The sequence below is a fragment of the Mauremys mutica genome, chromosome 12 (genome assembly GCF_020497125.1).
Source record: "Mauremys mutica isolate MM-2020 ecotype Southern chromosome 12, ASM2049712v1, whole genome shotgun sequence".
NCBI classification, from domain to species: domain Eukaryota; kingdom Metazoa; phylum Chordata; order Testudines; family Geoemydidae; genus Mauremys; species Mauremys mutica.
In genome coordinates this window covers 5604956-5628908 of record NC_059083.1, presented here as the reverse complement: position 1 = coordinate 5628908, position 23953 = coordinate 5604956, and the positions used below count along the sequence as shown (strand labels likewise).

Here is a 23953-nt window from a genome sequence, read left to right as displayed (position 1 = left end):
CGCCATGTTTTGGCGGACCCGTAGTGCGCACTCTAGCCTAGAGCACGGTATCACTCTATGGTCTCCGGGGTAATGTCTACCCGAACGTTAGCCTCTCTATGGTCCTCCTTGGCGCCAAAAGGATGGGGTGGCTACTCGCAGCGAACAATCTAGCCAGGCACCCGGTGCCGCTCTATGGTTCCAGGGCGACGCTCTACACGCACATCCCCCTCCTCTCTATGCGCCAAACGCAAGACTGGTCCCCAGGGAGCAGCGGGGCGGGAACAAGGGCGGCAGGACCCGCCCACCCCAATGACTGACACCCACGGTGACCAATCGAGACAAGACAAGGCTTTGCGCGTGGGCCCCGGCTGGCCAATCGGGGCCTCCCTGCTGGGAAGCGCCTGGAGGGGCCCGTGGGGCTGCAGTTGGAACAGGAGGTGGGGGGGGCTGCGGGTCGGGAGTGAGGGGCACCGTGGGGGTGGGGCTGCCAGGGGGCTGAGGGGGGCGGGGCTGCGGGGCAGTGAGGGGGAGGGGTACTGGGGGGAGGGGGGAATGAGGGGCACTGGGGGGGCGGGGCTGTCAGGGGGCGGGAGGGAGTGAGGGCCATGGAGTGGGGGAGTGAGGGGCACTGGGGCGGGGAGGGGGAAGGGCACTGGAGGGGGAGGGAGGGGCACTGGGGGGGCAGTGAGGGGGAGGGGGGCACAGGGGAGGGGGAAGGGCACTGGAGGGGCACTGGGGGGGGCGGGGCTGGGCTGTCAGGGGGAGAGGGAGTGAGGGGCACGGGGAGGGGGAGGCAGGAGGGGGGCACTGGGGGGAGTGAGGGGGAGGGGCACGGGGAGGGCAGTGAGGGGGAGGGGCACTGGGGGGGTGTCCCCGTCACTCACCCTGTGACCGTTGCCCCGCAGGCCATGGAGCAGACCCAGCTGCTGGAGTGGGAGGAGGACGGGGACCCCCCCGGGGGAGAGGCCAACCGGCCTGTGGGGCGGCTGCACCTGCTCAGCAGCAAATATGGGCCGGAGCAAGGTCAGTGGTGCTGGGCGGGGGGCTGGGGCCGCCCCCACCCACCAGAGCCGCCACCCGCCCCTTGGAGATTTCACCTGCTCTCCTGGGAGTGGTGGGAAGGCACTGGTGGTCTGATGGCCCTCGATGGTGGTGTCCTGGCGCCAGGACTCCTGGGTTCTCTCCCTGGCTCTGGGAGGGGAGTGGGGGGCTAGTGGTTAGAGGTGGGGCTGGAGGCAGGACTCCTGGGTTCACTCCCCAGCTCCGGGAAGGGAGTGGGCTCTACTGGCTCAGCCTGAGTGTCAGGACTCCTGGGTTCTCTCCCCCCAGATTTCTGGATCTACCCCGGGGAGAACGTGGTGGGGCGGCTGCCGAGCTGCCGGGTCTGCCTGCCGGCCCCCTCGGTCTCCAAGGCCCATGCGGTGATCGAGGTCCTGGCGCCAGATGGGCCCCACCTGCTCTACGACCGGGGCAGCCTGAACCGGACCCGGCGCCAACGCGGCGTCCTGCTGCCCCACGTCCGCTACAGCCTGGAGGATGGAGACACCCTCATGTTCGGGGACGTGGGCTGCCAGTACTTCGTGCTGCCACCGGGGGGCGCCGACCCCGAGGACTCTCTGGAGGTGCCTCCCACCCAGCCCCGGGCCCCCAACACCCTGGCCATCGAGGAGACCCCCGCGCCCAGTAAGAGGATGGGCTATGGGCCCCTGCTGGCCAGGGACTCTGAGGATGAGGAGGAGCTGCAGAGTGGAGGAAGGCTCCTGCACCTGCCAGGGAGCAATGGTGAGTGGGGATTGTGGGGATGGGCCTGTAATGTTATTGTAGACCCTACAATAACAAACCAGCAACCCCACGCACATACCGTTGCTGGTTTGTCTTTTTGTTTGGGCTCCCACTTCCACATAAATTACATCCCGCTATTGCATTATTAGGGCAACCCCATGATGTTATGGTAGGCCCTACGATAACAAACCAGGCATGGCACAATTGAGGCTGGGGTGAGGCAGGTCTGCCAGTGATTCTATGTCTGGGCTCCTGCCCTCAAGTTTACACAGATCCCTGGTGTGAAGGGACCCTATGGTATTGTGGTAGACCCTACAATAACAAACCAGTGTTAGTGGGCGAGGATCCTGGGTTCTGTTCCTGTGGAGTCAGGGCTAGTCACTGGAGCAGGGGAGGGGGCTGGGAGTCAGGACTCCTGGTTTTGTTTGCCTCGTCTATCCCTCTCTATTACAGTAGACGATAACAAATTGGGGGTGGGAGGGATGAAGGTCGGGAATTCCATGTATGGGCTACCCCTCTGGTTACTGACAGCACCAGGCACCCTACGATATTATGGTAGACCCTGCAATAACAAACCAGGAGGCAGGCTGTGCCCCCATTCTGTGGGTGGGGGAGACACAGACCCCCGGATTCCCTGTTAACATCCTGTGTCCGTCTTGTCCACCAGGCTCCAACTCCTCTTCTGATGCTGGCGTCCGTTCTGACGCAGGCTTCTCCTCCCCGGGCGCAACCGTGGTGCCAGAAAGGTAGAGACAGGCCTAGCGGGGGGAGCCAAGACTCTGGCTTTGGGAGGGGAGCAGGGTCTAGTGGTTAGAGTGAGGGGGGATGTGCTGCAGGGGGCGCAGCAGGGGGCACTCTCCGGCAGTCAGTGGGGGTTGCTGTGCTGAGGGGTGGGGGGCTCGGGAGGGAGTGCAGGGGGGTTGGGAGGGGTGCTGTGCTGCGGGGCAGGGGGTTCAGTGGGGGTGCTGTGTTGCAGGGCGGGGGCTTGGTAGGGAGCGCAGAGAGGGCTTGCTAGGGGGTGCTGTGGGGCAGGGGATCAGTGAGGTGCTGTGCTGAGGGGTGGGGGGCTCGATAGGGGTTGCTGTGAGGGACTCTGTTGGGGGTGCTGTGCTGAGGGGCGGGGGGCTTGGTAGGGAGCATGGGGGGCTCAGAAGGCGGTGCTGTGGGGTGGGGGTTCAGTGGGGGGCGCTGTAGGGGGCTCGGGAGGGAGCGCAGAGGGGCTTGGTGGGGGCGCTGTGCTGAGGGGCGGGGGGCTCGGTGGGGAGCACTGGAGGGGGCTCAGTGGGGAGCACTGCTGAGGGGTGGCGGGTTCAGTGGGGGGTGCTGTGCTGAGGGGCGCGGGGCTCGGTAGGTTACGGTTGTTTCTGACCCCCTGCTGTTCTCTGCCCCCCAGTGACGAGGAAGGTGGCGAGACCCCTGATGCCCCCTGCCCCTCCCTGCGCCTGAGCTACGGCAGCGAGCGGACCCCCGGCCCGCCGGAGAACGGAGTCGCTGCCCTGGATACCGAGCAGCCCAGGGCCACGGGGGTGGTTGGGACTGACCCGGAGCCTGTGCTGGCCGCCTGCCGCTTGGTCAAGGGGCCTGGCCACACCGGCATCGCCTCGGGCACGGGGCCGGGAGCAGCTGTCAGGGGCCTGGGGAACGGTTGCCCCACTGAGGTGGGCAGCATTACAGATGTGGAGGAGGAGGTACGGCATCCAGATGTTGTGCAGAAGAACCATGGACCTGCTCTCCTGGGGGACAGCGATACAGATGATGATGAGGAAGCTGTCGGGAATCTAGATGTTGTGGATCCAAAGTGCCACCCACCTGCCATTGAGATGGGCAGTGATACAGATGTGGAGGAGGAGGCACAGAATCCGGATGTGCACCCAAAGGACCATCAGCTTGCTGGAAATGGGGACAGTGATACAGATGTGGAGGCACCATTGGAGAATCCAGATGTTGTGCAAGGAATGAAGAACCAGCATGCTGCCCCTGGGGACAGCGATACAGATGGGGAGGGGGCTGATGTGAATCCAGATGTGGATCCAAAGAGCCATCAGCCCAGCTTTGAAGTGGACAGCGATACAGATGTGGAGGAGGAGGTGGCAGCAAAGAATCCAGATGTGCAGAAGAACCATCGACATACTCTCCCTAGGGGCAGCGCAGCAGATGTGGAGGGGGAAGTGGAGAATCCAGATGATGTGCATCCTGAGAGCCATCACTCTGCCAAAAATGGGGAGAGTGATACAGATGTGGAGGAGGTTGCAGAGAATCCAGATGTTGTACAGAAGAGCCATCAGCCAGCCGTTGAGGTGGGCAGTGATACAGATGTGGAGGAGGAGAAAGCAGAGACTCCAGTGGTTGTACAGAACAACCATCAACTTATTTCCCCAGGGGGCGGAGATGCAGATGTGGCACGGGTGGTGGAAAAACCAGATGTGCGACAAATGAACGATGAGCTTGCTGCCCCTGGGGACAGTGATACAGATGTGGAGGAGTCTGATAGAAACCCAGATGTTGTCACTGCAAAGAGCAATCCCCTTGCTGTTGACGTGGGCAGTGATACAGATGTGGAGGAGACTGGGAATCCAGATGTGGGTACAAAGAGCCATCCACTCGCTATTGAGGTGGGCAGTGATACAGATGTGGAGGAAGAGGAGGCAAATAATCCAGATGTTATAATGAAGAACCATCAACATGCTCTCCCTGGAGACAGAGATCCAGATGTGACGGGGACAGTGGGGCAACCAGATGTGCATCCTAAGGGCCATCAGCCTGCAGAAAATGAGGACAGCAATACAGATGTGGAGGAGTCTGTGGGGAATCCAGATGTTGTACAGAGGAGCCATGAGCTCACTGCGGAGGCAGGTGACGATACAGATGTGGAGGAGGCTGAGGAGAAATCAGATGTTGGACAACAAAACGACCCTCTGCCTGTCGCCACTGGGGACAGCGATACAGATGTGGAGGAGAATCCAGATGTTAGCCAACAGACGCTCCACTGGCCCACTGGAGACAGCGACACAGATGTGGAGGGAGCCCCTTGGGCAGAGTCCGACCAGGCGCCAGGTCCTGTGGGGGGCCCAGCCCAGGCGGGTGGGGAGCAGCCACCAGCTGCCCGGTCCCGTCTCAGCCCAGAGACCAAGTTGATGGACACGGAGGGGAGCAAGGAGCCAGCGTGGGGCCCGGCCCAGCCTGGGGACGACAGCGAGACAGACGTGGAGGGTAAATCTGGGGGAGACAGGCCCTGCGCTGCCGTCCCGGACGCCTGGGTCCGATTCCCTGCTCCGGCTCCCTAGGGGTGAGGGCCCTGCGCTGCTGTCCCGGACACCTGGGTCCCGTTCCCTGCCCCGGGCTCCGGCTCCTTAGGGGTGAGGGCCCTGTGCTGCTGTCCCGGACGCCTGGGTCCCGTTTCCTGCCCCGGTCTCCGGCTCCCTACGGGTGAGCGCCCTGCGCTGCCGTTCCAGACGCCTGGGTCCCGTTCCCTCCCCGGTCTCCGGCTCCCTAGGGGTGAGGGCCCTGTGCTGCCGTCCCGGATGCCTGGGTCCCGTTCCCTGCCCTGGGCTCCGGGTCCCGTTCCCTGCCCTGGGCTCCAGCTCCCTACGGGTGAGTGCCCTGCGCTGCCGTTCCAGACGCCTGGGTTCCGTTCCCTCCCCGGTCTCTGGCTCCCTATAGGTGAGCTTCCTACCCTGCCATTCGGGACGCCTGGGTCCCGTTTCCTGCCCCGGTCTCCGGCTCCCTACGGGTCAGCTCCCTGCCCTGCATGCTGGGATGGGATCAGGCGCGTCGGTTTCACCTGGAGTCTCCGCTCTCCTTCCCCTTCCCAGATGACGCTGATTTTGCCCTGCAGGCCACGCAGTGCTACCTGGTTGAGGAGACCCCGTCCTCGGGGGCCAAGGCCACCAGAGCCCCCACGGCAGCAGGTGCGACTCATGGGTCCATCTCTGGCTCTGGGAGGGGAGTGGGGTCTAGCGGTTAGAGCTGAAGGGGGGAGCCAGGACTCCTGGGTTCTGTATCTAGCTCCATCTTGCTGTGTGACCTCTGGCGCATCCCTTCCCCTTTCTGTGCCTCAGTTTCCCTCCATGACCTAGAGTTAGTCCCTCCCTCTGGGCAGGCGATCTGGGGGGTTGTGTGGCTGTGAGCAAAGAGATCGGTGGCGGGGAAGCTGTGAAGGATCCTGGGTAATTCCTCTCTCCACAGATTCGGGGAGCGGCCTAGAGGAGGAAGCCACCCAGACATTTGTCTTCAGATCGCCCCTGCCTGGAAAAGGTGGGTTGGGGGGCAATCCAGCCCCCATGATCACAGCCCCCCTCAGTGTCTTCTCCTAGGGGTGGCTCCCTCTGGTGGCCAGACGAGGCAGCTCAGTCTCCATGGGCCTGCTGGGCTGAGAACTCGCCAATGTCTGTATAGGTCACCAGAGGGGCGAAGTTAGTGACCCCCCTGGGGGTGGGGCCTCATGCTGGGGCGGAGTTAGTGACCCTTGGGGGCGGGGCCTCAGGCAGTCAACCTTCCCCCACCAATTCCTGCTTCCACTCTGATCCCTTTGCAGGGTCCGTGATGTCGCCCCCTGCTGGCCCAGCCCTGCACGCACCAGGTGAGCACAACGGGCCCCTCGGTGGGGTTGTGGCGCTCAGGGAACGGGGGGGAGGGTGTGGGGGGTGCAGAGTGAAGACTGGTCTGGAGCCACCATCTTGGATTTCACGGTGGGGTTGTGGAGGAGGAGATGCTAAGGATTCTGGGAAGCATGAGAGCTGCCGCCATGACAGACCTGGCCTGACAGGTCTCCCCACCTCCGTGCCAGACTGGGCTGAGTCGCCCAGTGCTGACTGGACTGATTAGAGCAGGGGGCTGGGAGCCAGGACTCCTGGGTTCTATCCTCATCTTCTTCCGCTCTCCCCCCCGCCCTCAGTCTGCACCTCTTCAGAGAAGGAGGAGGACTCGGACGAGGATCTGTGTGTTGTGGAAGCGACTCAGTCGTTCTGTGAGGACCCCGGGCTCCACTCGGACCAGCCCACCCAGCCGTTCATCCCCGAGGAGGACACCCAGCTGCTGCCCCGCCCCCCGCCACCAGGGGGAGCCCTGTCTCAGGAGCGGGTGCAGCCTGCAGTACCTGGCCTGGCCTCTAGGGGGCTGCTGCCCCTCGGCCCCCAGGCCCCCACTGTTCCTCGCCTCAGTCCCAAGGAGGAGTCGGAGCCCCCTGGCGGGGCACTGCCAGCAGGGGGCGCCGGGAGGGAGCCGCCGGAGGAGGAGGAATCCCAGCCCCTGCGCCTAGTGCTGAGCGCTCCCCGCAGGCCAGCCCTGGTACTGCAGGGTGAGAGCAGGCGGGCAGGAGCGGAGCCCGGGGGCAGCAGCTCTGGGCGGCGCCTGAGAGGGCAGGGTGAGTGATGGGGTGTGGAGAGAGTGAGTGTGTGTCACGCCCGGTGCGACACGCCTGGTGGTCTTGTGTGTGTGTGTGTGAGACATGTCCGGTGCGACTGTGCTCTCTGTGTGTGGGTGTGTGCGTGACACACCTGGTGCAGTGGTGCTCTGTGTGTGCGCCCTGTGTGAGTGTGTGACACTGAGTGTGTGTGTGTGTGTGTGTGTGCACGCGGTGCCAGTGACCCCCTGTGCAAAGAGGGGGGTGTTGCTGGCAGTCACATGATGTGCCTTGGCAGGCAGTGACATCTAGTGGCAATGAAGGGAACTGCAGTAGCTGACTGGAATTAATTCATCCTCTTCTCCAGGTGGCCCGGAGGCTGCGGAGAGACGGGAGACCCCTGTGGGGGTCACGGGGGCTGGGCCCCACCCCGCAGGGGCACGGCCTGAGGATGCTGGGAAGGTGAGCAGGGGCTGGCGCCCTCTCTTGGAGGAATGGTGCCTGCACACTGACTGGGGAGCTCCTGCACCCCCTTCTCCCAGAGCTGAGGACAGAACCCAGGAGTCCTGGATCTCAGCCCCCCAATCTTTCTCTCTGTCACCCCCCCACCCCCCACAGGTCCCAGAGGCTCATTCCAGTCCCTCCACCCCTGTGAGGCGCCGGAGCCTGCGATCTGCTCCGGTTCCTGCTCCCCCACCACCAACCCCTGCCCCGGAGAGGCGGAGCCGGCGGGGTGGGGCGGAGAAGGCCGTGGGGTCTGGAGAGCCCAGCCAGCCCGCCCCGGCTGCCCCCCAGCGTAGGGGGAGGCGCCAGCTCTGCAGCCCATCCGTGTACATGGAGGCACCGGAGCCGGGGAGTGTAGAGGAGGTGGAGCAGCCCGGCCCTGTGAAGAGGCCCAGGAGGGCTGTGCAGGCCCAGGACCCCCGCACGGAGCCAGAGGCCTCGAGCCAGGGTGCTCCGGGCCGGGCCCTGAGATCTCGGGGGGCTGCAGGCGTGGAACCGGCCCCAGCCGACGAGCCCAGGAGGGGATCGGGGGGAGCAGAGCCGGAGGCGTCGCAGGGCCGAGCCCGGCGGTCCCAGAGAGCCCCTGCCCAGGAGCCGGCCCCCAGGAGGAGGGGTGCTGCAGAGCCAGCCAGGGAGGCCCAAGGCAAGCGGAGAGGGGTGGCCACCCCGGATCCGCCTCCGGCACAGGGCGAGGGACGAGCGGGCAGTGCCGCGGCCCAAGAGGATGCTGGGAGTGACGCCAAAAAGAGGCAGGTGGGTAACAGGCCACTGGGCGGGGCTGGGGAAAGGTCCCCACCCCAGGGTCAGGTCCCACCCCTCACTTGCTATGGATGGGGCCTGGCCACTGGGAGGCGGGGCCTGGCCACTGGGAGGCGGGGCCTGATATGCTATGGGTGGGGCAGGGTGTACAGACTGGCTGGGGGTGGTTTGCAAAATGGGCGGGGTGTAATTTTCTGGGGGCGGAGCCTGATAGGGAAGAGGAAATTCATTGCTGGGGTGGACTCGGGGCAGGGCCTCTCCTGCCATGGGGTGGGATTATGGGGCTGGGGTCTAGGTGGCTGGGGGTGGGGTCTGTCCAGAGGTTCGTGGGGTGGGGTGTGGTGGGCAGGATGGGGGGGCTATAAGTGAGTCTCACTCCCCCCATTCCCCCTGCAGGAGGCGCCGGTCCCCCCATTGCGGCGCCAGAGCACGGAGAACAAGGTGGAGGGGCTGCGGGCCAGGGCCCCTCGCCGATCCCAGGGGGCAGCCGGCGGCACGGCCTCCCCCAGGGTAAGAAAGCCCAGGACCGGGGGGCGGGGAGGCCGGCAGGCTGGGACACGGGGGCCCTTCCCCTCCAGGGGGTGTCAGTTCCCACCCCGCCCCAGGTATCTCCCAGCTCTGGGTTCTGTCCTGACTCGGAGACGGGAGCATGGGGGGGACGACAGGGACTGTGTAGAGGGATCTATAGATTATATATGATCTGCCCCCCTCTGGGGAGACACGCAGAGTTCTCCCCCTTCCCGGAGGCGGTGGGGTCGGACTTCAGCCCTGGGGCTTGGGGCTCTGTGCCCCCAACTCCCCACCCCCCTCGCATGGCCTCCAGGGCTTGATTTGTCACAGTAAATCTGCTGGGAAAAGTGATTCGCAGGTTTATTAATATCACATTTCACAGCAGACTTGGGAGATTGTGACAAGTGATATTAACAAACAAGTGTCACTTCTCACAGCAGGAGACCACTAGCTAACAAACCAACCCCCCCCCCCCGCCCCCTCCGAACGTGCAAAGCACCTTGGTTGTGGTTCTGTTCTATGTATCCAGTAAAGAATAGAGGCGACCGTACGGTACTTTTATTACTGAGTCGGAAAAATCCCTCCTACGTAAATCAGTGACCGGGATGTGGACATTAGGAAAAGCAAATAAATATGCACCAAAAGTTAATGAAGCGTTTTAGGAAAAATGGGCAGAGTGGCCACCAGCAAGAGTTGGCGGCTGCGCGCTCAGGCCACCCAGAGTGAGGTGTGAGACCCCCTGAGGAGGTTGGTTTGTGGCCAGGACGCTGTCTGCGGCTGTAGCTCGTGTACCTGTTCAGTGTGTCAGTTCTCTGGTGGTTGGTTGTTGCTGTGGCCAGCAATTCCCCTCAACACTCGGGGTTTCCGTTGGGCCGTTTGTTCAGAGTCCAGAGGCCTCCTGCCCTGTGCTAAGTGCTGGGGCCGACGTGGGGCAGGACACGGCTGCTCAATACGGTGCAAAGCAGGGGCTGGAATCCAGGCGCCAGCTGTACAGCTCGCGAGCGGACGTGGGTGGTCAGGCTGTACCAAGCTAGGGTGTGGGGGGAGCTGTACCCCAAGCTCTAACAGTCCTAATGGGAATGTACCAAGCCATAAGAATGGGGTAGTAGAGGAATTTACCATGGTGCCTTGCTGTGGGGAGGGGATGAGGAGCCAGGGGTTGGGGTGGAAGGGGTCATACCAAGTTACCCTGCCCAGGGTGTGTGTGTGTGTAAGGGGACCGTACCAAACAGTCCTGCCCGAGGGTGGTGGGGAGGGGGTCATACCAAGTTACCCTGCCCAGGGGTGGGGTGGGGGGGATCGTACCAAACAGCCCTGCCCCCAGTGGTGGGGAGGGGACATACCAAGTTACCCTGCCTCTGGGGGTGGTGGGGAGGGGACTATACCAAGCCGCTTGCTCCCGAGGGGTGGGGCTGGGCTGGTCCGTGCTGACTGTGCTCCCCTCCCCCCCCAGGTGCTGTTCACGGGGGTGATTGACGAGGCGGGCGAGCGGGTGGTCTCGGCGCTGGGCGGGGCGCTGGCCCGCTCGGTCTTCGACTGCACCCACCTGGTGACGGACCGGGTGCGCCGCACGGTGAAGTTCCTGTGCGCCCTGGCCCGCGGGGTGCCCATCGTCACGCTGGACTGGCTGGACAAGGTACCGCCGGGGGGAGGGGCGGGGAGGGTGCGGGGGGTGGGGGGAGCGACATTGGGGGGCTACCCCAGGTGACACTGCCCCCCTTCCCCTCCCCCAGAGCGGGCGCAGCGCCTGCTTCCTGTCGCCCAGCGGCTTCCTGGTGCGGGACGCGGAGCAGGAGCGAAACTTCCACTTCAGCCTGGCCCAGTCGCTGCGGCGAGCGCGCAGGGGGGCCCTGCTGCAGGTGAGACCCCCCCCGTCCACCCCTCTGATCCCACTCACCCCCCCTGAACCATGCGGGGGATCCCCCCCATCCATCACCCTGCACCATGTGGGGGGCCCTGCTGCAGGTGAGACCCCCCGTCCACCCCTCTGACCCCACTCACACCCCCTGCACCATGCGGGGAGCCCTGCTGCAGGTGAGACCCCCCGTCCACCCCTCTGACCCCACTCACACCCCCTGCACCATGCGGGGGGCCCTGCTGCAGGTTTGACACCCCCCCCCCCCCGTCCACCCCTCTGACCCCATTGACACTCCCCTGCACCACGCAGGGGGGCCCAGCTGCAGGTTAAACCCCACTGGCCTGTCGCAGGTGAGACCCTCTGAACCCACTCACCCCCCCCACCATCCACCACACTGTGGGGGTGGGGGTGGGGGCGGGGCAGCTGCAGGTGCGTCCAGACTGCTCCTCCCCCCACACTCGGGCCCTAAGCACCCGGTGGGCCCATCTGGGCAGGGGGCCGCCTGCAGCTGCCCCTGTCCCGAGCTCCTCACCCTCGAGGGCTCAGCTGTGGACACCTGGTCCCTGGGCTTAGCTGCCTCCCCTGCCTCTCGCTGGCTCCGCCCCTTCCTCAGGCTCCGCCCCTTCCCTCATGGGAGCAGGGGGTGGGTCAGTCACAGCCGCGTCCCCCTCCCCAGGGCTACGAGATCCACGTCACCCCCAGCGTCAAGCCGGAGCCCGAGCACATGAAGGACATTATCCAGTGCAGCGGGGGGGTCTTCCTGCCCCACATGCCTCGGACCTACAAGGTGAGGGGGGAGTGAGGGGCGCTGGCAGAGCTGGGAGCGGGGCTGTGGGACGGGAGTGAGGGGCACAGAGGGGGCTGCGTGGGGGAGGGGGCTGTGGGGCAGGAGTGACAAGGAAGGGGGGGCTGCGAGGCAGGAGTGGGGCACAGAGGGGTCTGTGGGGTGGAAGTGAGGGGAGGGGCTGTGGGGCGGACGTGAGGGGCACAGAGGGGGCTGCGGGGGGAGGGGTCTGTGGGGTAGAGTGAGGGGAGGGGCTGTGGGGCGGAAGTGAGGGGCACAGAGGGGGCTGCGGGGGGAGGGGGCTGTGGGGCAGAGTGAGGGGCACACAGGCGGGTGCTGTGGGGCAGGCGTGAGCAGGATTTAACCCTTTCAGGACAAGCGCATAGTCATCTCCTGCCCCGAAGACCTGCCCCGCTGCCGACCCGCCCGGAGCGCCCGGCTGCCCGTCGCCAGCACCGAGTTCCTCCTGACGGGCATCCTCCAGCAGGCGCTCGACCTGCCCCCCTACCGCCTGGACGGGCCGCCCGCCCCGCCCCCGCCCAGCGCCGCTGCCCCTGCCCCTGCCACCCGGGCGAGCAAGAGGAAGGGGGCGTCGGGTCCTGCCCCCGCCCTACCCAGCTCTGCCAAGAGGCGGCGCTGAGGGGCCAACGGGCCCTGACCTTGGACCCACGAGCCTTAACCCTGTAAATACCTCACTTTTCTAGCAGCAATAAAGTCATTTTGAAATAAAAATAATGTGGCTAAGATGGGGCCTGTCCCCTCTAGGGGGCACCGGCTCCCATCCGGCCCCTGGGCGAGGACTGGCTGGCTCAGGGGGGCAGGGAATGGGGCAGGGGCCTGTCCCCTCTAGGGGGCGCTGGCTCCCATCCGGCCCCAGGGCGGGGACTAGCTGGCTCAGGGGGGCAGGGAATGGGGCAGGGGCCTGTCCCCTCTAGGGGGCACCGGCTCCCATCCGGCCCCTGGGTGAGGACTGGCTGGGTCAGGGGGGCAGGGAATGGGGCACGGGGCCCGTGTCCCCTGCTGTTGCACTGACGTCACCGGAGTGCGTTCGGAAGCAGGGGGCAGTTGTGACAGGTGGCTCCATCCTGCCCCTTGCGCCGCCTGTGCTGGGTGGGGCCCGGGTGTCTCAGGCCGGGGTTGGAGGGAGTCAGGCTGGCACTAGATTTATCCCCCCAGCCCCATTCTGTGCTGCCCAGTCACGCCCCCGCTGGCCCTGTAGGCCTCAGTTATGACTCAAGTGCATCAGGAGGCCGAAGGCCCTGGGGGCCCAGGAGGTGGGGGGCGGGGGGGAAGCAGCCCCGATGGTGACGTGCCAGAAACCAATTTTTCCCCCTCAGCCATTTTCTTTAAGGCCCCCAAGAGGGAGTGGGGGACAGAACAGCTCAGCCCCTCATTATTCTGTCTCCCAATTAGGGCTAATTTCCCACACGCCAAGTTTGGTTTATTCATTTTCGGTCCTGGCTGCCAGGCGTGATCCCTGCCCAGCGTCTGGCTGGAGGCGCGGTCGCTTCGGACTCATTTCATTTTTCGGTTTCCCTTTCGTCTGGTTCCCGTCAGTGTTGCCGGGGGCTGGGGACGTTTTCGTGACGATCACTCACATTTCACAGCTGAGCTCACAAGAAGGGTAAATGGGTCGGCCCCGTTACTACACCTGGCCCTGGGCCGGAGCCCGGGGCAGAGGATGGGCCTGGGTCCCCCAGGCAGCCCGGGGAAGGGGGCGTGAGGCTCCCCTGACACAGGAGGATAAGGATGGTTCAAAGCCCTGCAAGGGGGGAAGGGCCATGGGGCGACAGCCTGCTGGAAAGACGCTGGGTTTGTGGTGGGATGAAGCCTGCCTGGCTGCAGGGCTGAGCTGCAAGAAGAGACTAAAGCGATTGTCAGCAGGGGGCGCAGAGAGGGGAGACCCGCTATGCCACGCCTAGCCAGGAGCGGGCACCAGAGAGGCGAGAGCTGCCACGCCTAGCCAGGAGCGGGCACCAGAGAGGCGAGAGCTGCCATGCCTAGCCAGGAGCGGGCACCAGAGAGGGGAGAGCTGCCATGCCTAGCCAGGAGCGGGCACCAGAGAGGGGAGAGCTGCCACGCCTAGCCAGGAGCGGGCACCAGAGAGGGGAGAGCTGCCACGCCTAGCCAGGAGCGGGCACCAGAGAGGGGAGAGCTGCCACGCCTAGCCAGGAGCGGGCACCAGAGAGGCGAGAGCTGCCACGCCTAGCCAGGAGCGGGCACCAGAGAGGCGAGAGCTGCCATGCCTAGCCAGGAGCGGGCACCAGAGAGGCGAGAGCTGCCATGCCATGCTTGGCCATGGGGAGACGCAGCAGCACGAGGTCACATCCCCACACGGGTGTTTGTGGGAAAGGAGCCGGCAGGAGCGGGGGTGAAAGACGGGGCTCAGATCCGTGTAGTGGGGAAGGTCAGTAATCCCGACTGCTGCTGGGAGTGAGCCAGGCTTTCGAGCCGCAGGCAGCTCGTCTGCGGGGCTAGGGAAGGGCTCCAGCATCCCAGCGATCTCCAAGGGGGGCAGATTGTTTAGCATAAGGAGCTAACACACATCGCAAGAGCCCCGGCAAGCTGAAGTGGGCAATGAAGCCAGCTGCAGCCCCAGGACCACGGGGTAGTGGCTCCGGAGTGGTGTACGGAGACGGCAAACCAGCCCCTCTGTTTAGGCCGGAGGTTGTGCCCAGCAGTTAGGGGCTGACGCTCCCGGGCTCGTCTTTGGGAAGAGTTGGGCTGGTTTCCTTTCAGGGCGAGGATGGAGAGATCAGCTACGGAGCGACCGCCCTGTGAAACGTGTTCGCCCACAGGGCAGCGGGTGTTTTTATCAGTCCCACGCGAGTTCATCTGCGAGCGCGTGGGGCTTGTTGGGGCATTTAGTGCTCGGGGCGAGGTACCTACGTGGCGAGAGGCAGCGGTAGGACCCGTGGATCGGGAACGGTGCATTGGGGGGCGTTGATCATTGTAGCAGTGGAGCTACGGCTGCAGGTTTTGCATCTGTTCCCTCTCCAGTGACCCACGCGGCCCCTGCCCCACCCCAGAGGAGGGGGCAGCATGGCCAGGTATCCAGCCAGAGCCCTGGGGGGGGGGGTCTCCTGGGTGCTCCCCCAAGCTGGGGGCCAGGGCAGGGCGGCTTCCACAGCCCGGCTGCTGCTCTGCTCAGGGGGCGGGATGGGGGCACACGCAGACCCCAGACGGGATCGAGGCCCTGTTGCGCTGGTGTTGTCCAGCCCCCAGGCCAAGGCGCTGACGGGCTAAACAGGAATAAATGGGCTGAGACCCAAGACAACTCGGGTCTATTCCCACTCCACCAGGGCCCTCCTGGGTCACCTTGGGTCAGCTGATGCACCCCGTGCCTCAGTTTCCCCATCTGTACAACATGGATAATGACACCCCCCTCCTCTGGGAAGCGCTTTGAGCTCTGCGACGGGAAAGCGCTAGAGAAGAGCCAGGGATGGTTAGGATTAAATGAGGCCCAAGGTTTTACTTTGCTGCCAACATGGCAAGAAATTGTTTAAATTCACATGATTCTTAATTATGCGGTGAATGGGTGGCCATGGGACCTGTCTATTCATGGAACCCATCCATCCATCCATCCCCGCACTCCTGTCTCTTCAGCCATCCATCCCCCAATCCATCCCCACACACCCCTCACTGCATCTATCCAGCCACCCCCACACTCTCCTTCCCGCCATCCTCATACACCCCAACACTCCTCTCCCTCCAGCCATTCATCAATTCCCACACACCCCCATCCATCCATCCTCCCACATCCCTCTCTCCCTCCCTCCATTACACCCCCCCTCCATCCATTCAATTCCCATACACATCCCATTCCCCCTCCCTCCCCACACATCCCTCCATCGCCCCATACACATCCCTCTTCATCCCTCCATCATCATTCATTCACCTCCATCCCTCCATCCTCATACACCCCTCTCCATCCATCCACCCATCCATTAATCCCTCCACGCACCCCTCTCAATCCATCCTCATACACTCCCCCTTCATCCATGCAGCCATCTATACCCATACACCCCCCTCTATCCCCACACCCCCTTCACTGCATCCATCCATCTAGCCCCACACACATCCCTCTCCATCCATCCACCCCCCCAGTGCCCTCTCCATCCCCCCATCCACACACACCTCTCTCCAGCCATTCATCAATTCCCATACACCCCCATCCATCCATCCATCCATCCTCCCACATCCCTCTCTCCCTTCCTCCCTCCCTCAATCTATCACGTACACCCCTCGCCATCCATTCACTTCCCATCCCTCCCTCCCTCCCCATACGCCCCTCTCTCCATCCATCCACCCCATCCACCCCCATCCATCCATCCATCCTCCCACATCCCTCTCTCCCTTCCTCCCTCCCTCAATCTATCACATACCCCCCACGCCATCCATTCACTTCCCATCCCTCCCTCCCCATACGCCCCTCTCTCCATCCATCCAGCCCCATACACTCCCTCTCCATCCATGCAGGTTTTGCATCTGTTCCGGTGCCGCTTTGAACTGGTGGGTCCTGGTCTGAGGGGAGTTTGTTTTGATGATGAGCTTGGCGAGGCCGGGGGTTGTTTGAAGGCTGGAAGAGGGGGTTTGCAGAAGATTTTTTTCAAGGTGGGGTGTATCGAGTGTGGGGTGTTTGATGATAGCCCAGATGGGTTCCTGCCTGGGGTGGGGTGGGGTGCGGTTAGTGGCTTTGTTTTATTTTCCATGTTGACGTTTTTGAACACGAATGTAACCGTTAGAGAGTCCAGTTCATGCTCATACTTTCCATTACTGTGACCTCCAAACAACATGGTTATGGAGTAGGACTGTGCTGAGGATGGTGATAAGTGGTAAGTTATTTCTGCTAAATGACTTGTGGCTTTGCTCATCACACTCACGTACTTTAGCCGCTGTGTGATTGTTCACATCCGTGACACTCCCCAGACACTTCTGCCATTAAAATAACCTTTCCTCGGGGCTTGCGGGTTTAAAAACAAAGCTGAAAAAAGCCCAGCCTTCCATTTTAAGGGGGCGAGAGCCTCTGTCATGCAGAGGAGAAACACGGGAGAAGTTTCTTTACGAAGTGTTATGTTTCATGGTGTGTGCGCATACACATGTTAGGTTAAACCCATCGAGACTCTTCCTGGAAGGTCACAATGAATTTAGACTCTAACACGATAACGTACAAGAAGCAAAACCAGGAGCGAGAAAACAGGCTGCTCCCAAAGGCAGCAAGGCCCCTGGTTCTCAGCTGGCTCTTGGGGAACTGTCTCAGATTTCAGGCTTCCCGACAGAGCCACCTTGGCTGCCAGCAGGAGCAGGAACCCCCCCCATTGCATTTAAAGCAATAGCGCCACAATCTTAATAGTCCAACCTTAAGCAGCACCAGCTGCCCCGTACGTCACTGAATACAGGCGGGTGCTTCCGAAAGGAGGGTCACTCTCGCCTCGCTCTGCCCTGTTCTGGCTGGGCTAGGGAAGCACCAGCACTGCTCTCTCTGGCCGTTTAAACACCACAGCCCATCGGCTCCAGGCTCTCAGGGAACATTCGAGGCATCGCTGGGCAGAAGCCTAGTGGGTTTAGGGGACAATCCAAAGGGGGAAGTGTGGGGGACACGTGGAGCAACCCCCCTTCTGGTCTGTAGGGTGAAGGATGGGTTCCTGGCCCTATTGCCACCTCCCAGCCTCAGCAGAGCTGGGGTTGCTGTTTGCTCATCATCCCAATCGCCCTCAGTGACTGAGCTCCGGGCCAGAGACAGAAATGAAACCAGAGTGGGGGGGGTCATGGCGGGGGTGTCCAGAGCTCCTGATGGGGAGAAGTGGCATGAGGGGATAAGCAGTGTGGGGCACAGGAGACTCTGGCAGGAGGGGGGAATGGATGGGGGGCACAGAACCCCAGCCAGGGTGGGGCATTAGAGTCCCAGCAGGGGGTAGTGGGTCCCCTGGAGGTACGGGAGGGTGGCACCCAGGGAGGTTGTGGGTCCCCTGGAGGTATGGGAGGGTGGCACCCAGGGAGGTTGTGGGTCCCCTGGAGGTACGGGAGGGTGGCACCCAGGGAGGTTGTGGGTCCCCTGGAGGTACAGGAGGGTGGCACCCAGGGAGGTTGTGGGTTCCCTGGAGGTACGGGAGGGTGGCACCCAGGGAGGTGGTGGGGCCCCTGGAGGTATGGGAGGGTGGCACCCAGGGAGGTTGTGGGTCCCCTGGAGGTACAGGAGGGTGGCACCCAGGGAGGTTGTGGGGCCCATGGGGGGTCTAGGAGCCCTGGCGGATGCGGTGAGCTCAGCAGCTCTGACGTCCTGCCCCCTGCTAGTGTAACGGGGAGGCTAAGCTGGGGCAGGGGGTGAGAATCTGAAAGCCAATGGGTCCAGTCCCTGCACTTCTCCAGGCCCTTACAAGGCAACATCTCACCCATCCCACACAAACCACAGGTCCCCCGGAGCTGAGTGACCCTCCGAGGAGCCGCCTGGCACAGTCACTGCTGGCTGCACTCAGCACCGGGCTCTGGTTTCCAGCATCACTGGCAGGAGGCAGCAAGCGGGCACAGCTAGGCAGTTCGTGGTAAGGCTTTTCTCTGCCCCTGGTGGGCAGGTTGAGGGGGAGGAGGGCAGGGGGGTTGTTCTTTTTTTTTTTTTTTTATAAAGAAACAAAAAAAAAACCTGGTCTAATGAAATTCTCACCTGGCAAATCAGACAGGGATCGGGGCCGGCGGGGCTGTGACTAACCCGCTCTCTCCGGATCCCAGCAGGCTCAGCTCTGAGCACTTCATAGTCCAGCTTCTCCAGCGTCCCGGCCCAAACTGCTCCTTAATGGGGAATAGGAGGGAGCTCAGGGACTCCAGCACCACCAAGCCGAGGTTGGTCTGGGCTAAAAACGTCCATCAGCAGAAAAATCCACTCCCCACCGGTGCAGTTACGCTGACCTAAGTCTCTGTGTAGACAGTGCTTGGTGGCTGTACCAATTCTTCTGCCCTCTGAGATAAGCCCAGTGAGCAGTGGTATCCCCCAGACGCCACCACTTGGCCTGACAAAATGAGATGTGGTGATTGTCATAGTCTGACGCCCCCTTTTCTCAGGGCTTTGATGAGTAATGAAATACATCACGATTTCTACATTGGGCATAGGATTTATCGCCCCATTGACGTGCATGGGGTAGGTCTCCCTTCTCAGAGCAATGGGCTCAGGCTTTCTGCAGACTCAGGCAGCGTCGCTGCACCAGTTACACTCAGGACACAGGGGTTTGTGTGTGTGTGAGGAGGAGGGTAAATGATGTGTGGTGAGGAGAAGGACCTGTCCTGGTCCGATCATAAACTTGGGGTGGATCAGTCTCTAAAGAAAACAACTCCTGGGATGTCAAGACTGATTCTGTAGCACCAAGCTCTAGAGTTTTAAAAAAATGGGAAAAAAAGGCCAATGTACTTGAAGGTAAATGCATGAAATGTACATTCAGTGAAACTGAACGGCAACAAATTGACTGATCACACAAGGCACATTTGGCCAGTGGAACTCCCTGCCACAAGACAAGCTCGCACCCAACCGCTCCGGAAGATTAAAAAGAAGGCTCAGACACTTGCAATGGAGAATGAGTCCAGCCACGAATTAGATAGTGAGGATTAAGAAACAAACCCTCAGGATCTGGTGAGGCTCTAACCTTCCTGCTTCAGAGTGAAAACCAACTGTCAGCTACCACAGGCCAGGAGGGAACGTTCCCTGCAGGGAGATTATCCAACGTCTCCAATTGCCTAATTCTTACACCTTCCTCTGAGGCCATTGACGGTGGCCGCTGTCAGAGAGAGGAGACGGACGTTACGCAGATGATATTCCCAGAGCTGATCCAGTCGGACAAGTCCTCAGTGCAGCCCTTTCTGCCTACTGCATCCAGCACATTAATTCCTCAGTATTATTAACTGTTTGTATTACAGGAGCACCTATGGGCCCCAACGGGGATTGGGACCCCTTTGAGCTGGGCCCAGCACAGACCCACAGGGAGAGACAGTCCCTGCCCCAGCTGAGATCAGGGCCCCGTTGTGCTGGGCGCTGCACAGACACACAGCGAGAGACAGTCCCTGCCCCAGCTGAGATCAGGGCCCCGTTGTGCCGGGTGCTGCACAGACACACAGCGAGAGACAGTCCCTGCCCCAGCTGAGATCAGGGCCCCGTTGCGCCAGGCGCTGCACAGACACACAGCGAGAGACAGTCCTTGCCCCAGAGAGTTTACAATCTAACTTGACAATAGCAGAGGAAGGCGGCTGGGCCAGTGGTTAGGCAGCTAGTTTTAGACGAGACCCACATTCAGTTCTGACTTGGGGCCAGGTATTTCAGGGTGTTTGGTGTCTAACTCCCATTGACTTCAGTGGGGGTTAGGTGCCTAGACACCTTTGACCATCTGGTGCTTAGGCTCTCTGTGCCTCCGTTCCCATCCCTGCTGTGGGGATGACAGCTCTGCCCTGCCTCCCGGAGGGGTGGGAGGGTAAAACATTAGAGACTGTGAGGTGCTCAGATACTGCAGTAAAGTGGGACAGGGACATACCTAAGAGAGAAAGAAAGGCAGGATTATTAGCCCCATTGTACAGCTAGAACCCAGGATTCTAAGTCTCAGCCCCCCGCCCCCACTCTAATGCCTTAGCCTGCACTCCCCTCCCAGAGCTGGGGGGAGAACCCCCACCTGCCCCCTCTGCACTAACCCACTTGTACCTGTTCCTTAGTTTGTGAGCTCTTTTAGGGAAGGGATCACACCTTCCTAGGTCTTTGTCCCACACCCAGCACGATGGAGCCTTTATCCCAATTGGGTGCCACTCTAAAATACACATTAAATAATAATAAATAATATTTTCAGGGTTGCTGGCTGCACAATGGCAGATGAAGCTGGAAAGTCCCAGGCGCTGGTTAAAGCTGAGCTGAGTGTCAGCAAACCCCAGGATGTGCGGAAGGAGACGGAGTTGAGGATGAAGTCCTACGCCAACTGGGAGGAGTTCCTCATGCCGGCCCCCATCTCCATCGCCATCCTGGGGCAGCTGGTTTTCATTTCAGCAGGGCAGGGAGACTTCTCCATCAATAAGAACCCCCCTAAGGACGGCTTCAAGCACATCAACTACCCAGAATCCTTCAGGGCCTGCTTGTGTCAAGTCAGTAACCAAGGCTGGGTGGCCTTCAACACTGCACACGTCAACATGGACCAGATCAGACTCCTCTCCATGAGCGTCCTGGGACAGATGAAGGCGATTGTTAAAATTCTGTTCCAGGACACGGAGACGGTGAATGCCATGCTGCCGACGCACCTAAAGAACATGAAGGCCGTGGCAGACGACTGCAAAGACTTAGCCCAGGGGGCGAAGGACAAGTATTCAGATGTCATCTACCTGATCCAGGAGCTGATGGAGGCCTGTTTGAACGCCAAGAAAGGTTATGAGGATGAGCTGAAAGACATCCAGATAGCGCTGCAGCAGGCACAGATCAAGGAGAAAGCGGCCAAGGAGGCACAGAAGCTGGCTGAGCAGTATCACGACCAGATGAAGCAGCAAGTCGATGAATCCTTTAATCAGTACAAGGAAGCTATGAAAGCCATTCCCACAGGGTGGGATGTTGTGGGCATGACCGTTGCGGAGAATATTACAAATGAAATTACAAGTTTTGCCACTGGGATGGCAGGCATGTATACAGGAAAAATTATCATGCCACAAGCTGGGAAATTGATAGCCAGTGCAATGACTGGCCCAGAGCAATTCAACCATGGAAGCATAATGCCAGCACTCAACATTTTTGCAAAGTCAGGAATGCTACTGACGTTTGCAACGCAGCTCAAAGAGCTAATTGATGAGCAAAATGGCCTCAACATGAAGAAAATCGTCAATGAGAAAACTCAAGAAGTTAACACCAACTGGCTGAAAGACAATTTCCTGAAGACGAAGAGCAGCATAGACACAGAAAATATGTGTGAGCCAAAAAATCAAGCTCAAGAGATCTGCGCATCTGGCCTCCGTATTTGTGAACAGCTGGAAAAGATGGCCTTGTCCCCAAACAAAGGAAAGGAAGAAGAGAAGTCTCTCGTTGAAGAGATCAAACGCTTATACCAAAGAGCATCAGAATTTGATTCACACAGTAAATCCTCAGTGGGATCTCCTGCCTTCACCGCCAAGCCGCCAAACGTGGCTAAATGTCACCAAGACTCAACGGGAGGATCCAGTGCCCTGCGAAATGCACATTTGAAGGTCGAGCAGAGCCGGGAGATGCTGAAGTCGACCCAAGATGAGTATCAGAAGAGCTTCGAGAACTTCAAGAGGCAGAATGATGAGCTGATGGAGATCATGTGCACTATGGAGAAATGCAAGGTGCAAGATGTAGATTTTGAGGCAGCCAGAAAGATGCTGATCAAAGGGCTGGAGGCCTTGGGGAGGGTGAAGGAGCAGTGGGAGAAGATGGTGAGGTTCTTCCAGATGATCTCCAGCCTGATTGACTCCTGCCTCAGTCGGGACATCAAGGAATTTGTGAGCTCTGTCTCGGACGTACAGAAAATAGAAAATTATTCCTCCAAATCCTTCGTGATAGACACCATCTACACCCAGGCGTTCAATGCTTCCAACGTGGCCCACCTGGTGCACATGATCTCTGAGACCTACACTGAAGTGTCCAATAAATACCTGATGGATCGAGTGAGCAGCCTCGGGCGACTGATCACCATGGAAACTTCCCACCCGAGCTTCAAGTCCGAGCGAGAGGCATTACAGAAAGGTTGCGAAGAGGCCCGCCAAGCCATCTACGACATGGTGATCGAGAAGAAGGAGGAGTTTGATAGGAGTGTCAAGGCCAGGGTGGAGACGATCGACAGGGAGCTGAAGGCCGTGCTACCCCCCGTGAGCATGGAAGAGCAGAAGGCAATTGAGGGAGCGGTGAAACAGGGGATGAAGGAGCTGACTGTGGAAGAAGACGACCTGTTTGAGTAGATGGATGCATTGGTGGGGTCCCAGCTACTGGCTTACGCTATGGGGAGTCTCCATAATCAACCAATCATAGCCCCACCTCACTTCACTCTTTGCTTTGCAAGACCCGAGCTTGAGAAAAGCCAGCTTTGCAGTCAAGGTGCTGCACGAGGACACAGCAGGTGCTGGTTCTAGTCTTTACTCTGCCACACGCTGTCCTTTGTGACCCTGAGCAAGTCACTTTATTTCTCTGTGCTTCGGCTTCCCATCTGTAAGATAGGGATGTGTTGTTACCCCATCTCAGCCACGGGGTGGGGGGAGGTGAGACACTTAGGTAGTAGTTGGCCCTGATAAGAATCTACAGAGAGATTCATGGAGGGGGGAGATGAGGAAAATGCCCATTCTCTATGAAGCAGGATTTATACATTTTAGAAACATCACAAGCGACAGAGCTCCTGCTACTTGCGCTGGAGAGTAAATTCCACCTTCAATAACCCAGGAGAAATTTGCAATGACAGACGGGGTTGGAGGGGACTGGGTGCCAGGACTCTTGGGTTCCAGTCAGTCTTTCCTGTGGCTGTCTCTCACTTTGTTAGCTGAGGGGCAAGTCGCTTCACCACTCTCTGGGCCTCACGTCTGCGAGATGGAGCCATAGCACTCGCTGGACTCACAGGGCCAGGTGTTCAAGGTATTTAGTCACCTAACGGTGCAGGATGGCACCTGGTGGGATTTTCAATTGGATTGCAAGGAGAATTAGGCACCTAGTGGATTGCAAGGGGAGTTAGCCACCTAACCAGCTTCGGCACTTTTGAGAGTCCCACTCGGTTCCCATCTGCACTGTTAGGTACTTAAATCCTTTCGGAAACCTGGCCTGCAGGGGTCTGGCCTAAGGAGGGCCAATCTTGTGCCCACTAAATCACTCCCTTTGATTTCGACTGGCCCAGGGTTCCTCCTGGCAGTTGGAAGGAAATCAGAGCCTGACGTAGCTGCCTCACTTACGCTGAGTAGTTCCCCTGAGGCGCATGGGGGGATTCAGCCAAATTGTGGTGCACTACACACACCTGGCATGGAACCAACCATCAAGTGTGAGCTGCTCAGTTGGTCCTTGGATTTCCTGCTTTGCGATGCCGCAGCACTGAGCATTTCCAATAAAGCCTCTGGCATTTACTAGCATTAAGGATCCTGTCGTTGTTGTTATTTAGTAGAGGAATGCAGAATTCATCTTCTGCGCAGAGTTTCCTTGTTCCCTGCAGAACGGGTGCTGCAGAGCTCCTGGCCGCCACTAGGGGCTGCTGGACCCAGCAGAGCCTGGCTCCCCACAAATAGAGGACACTATGGAGCGGAGTGGGAGCTGGAGGGTTCCTAGCAGCTGCTGTTCCTGGCATGCCCTGAAGGAAGGAGGCGGCGTGTCCCATAGTGAGCAGAGCGCCCGGCCCAGCGGGGATGGAGCCCTGTGCAACATCAACTCTGCACAGCCCAGCACTGAAATCACCACAGGAAACTCCATCCACCCTGGTCTGACCAGCATCAGGCTGTG

At 60.6% G+C, this 23953-nt stretch overlaps 1 protein-coding gene across 1 annotated transcript; it reads left to right on the top strand.

The window, feature by feature from the left end:
* Positions 1-401: 401 nt before the first annotated feature.
* Positions 402-12244, top strand: LOC123345835 (mediator of DNA damage checkpoint protein 1-like). The gene is made up of 16 exons (XM_044982893.1): positions 402-419; positions 888-1005; positions 1312-1764; positions 2432-2510; positions 3158-4974; positions 5577-5672; positions 5950-6018; positions 6299-6343; positions 6659-7126; positions 7473-7567; positions 7724-8362; positions 8765-8878; positions 10332-10514; positions 10612-10737; positions 11413-11523; positions 11894-12244. Exons 2-16 carry the CDS (start codon positions 891-893, stop codon positions 12158-12160), a joined length of 4677 nt encoding a protein of 1558 aa, XP_044838828.1. The 5' UTR covers positions 402-419; positions 888-890; the 3' UTR covers positions 12161-12244.
* Positions 12245-23953: the final 11709 nt, after the last annotated feature.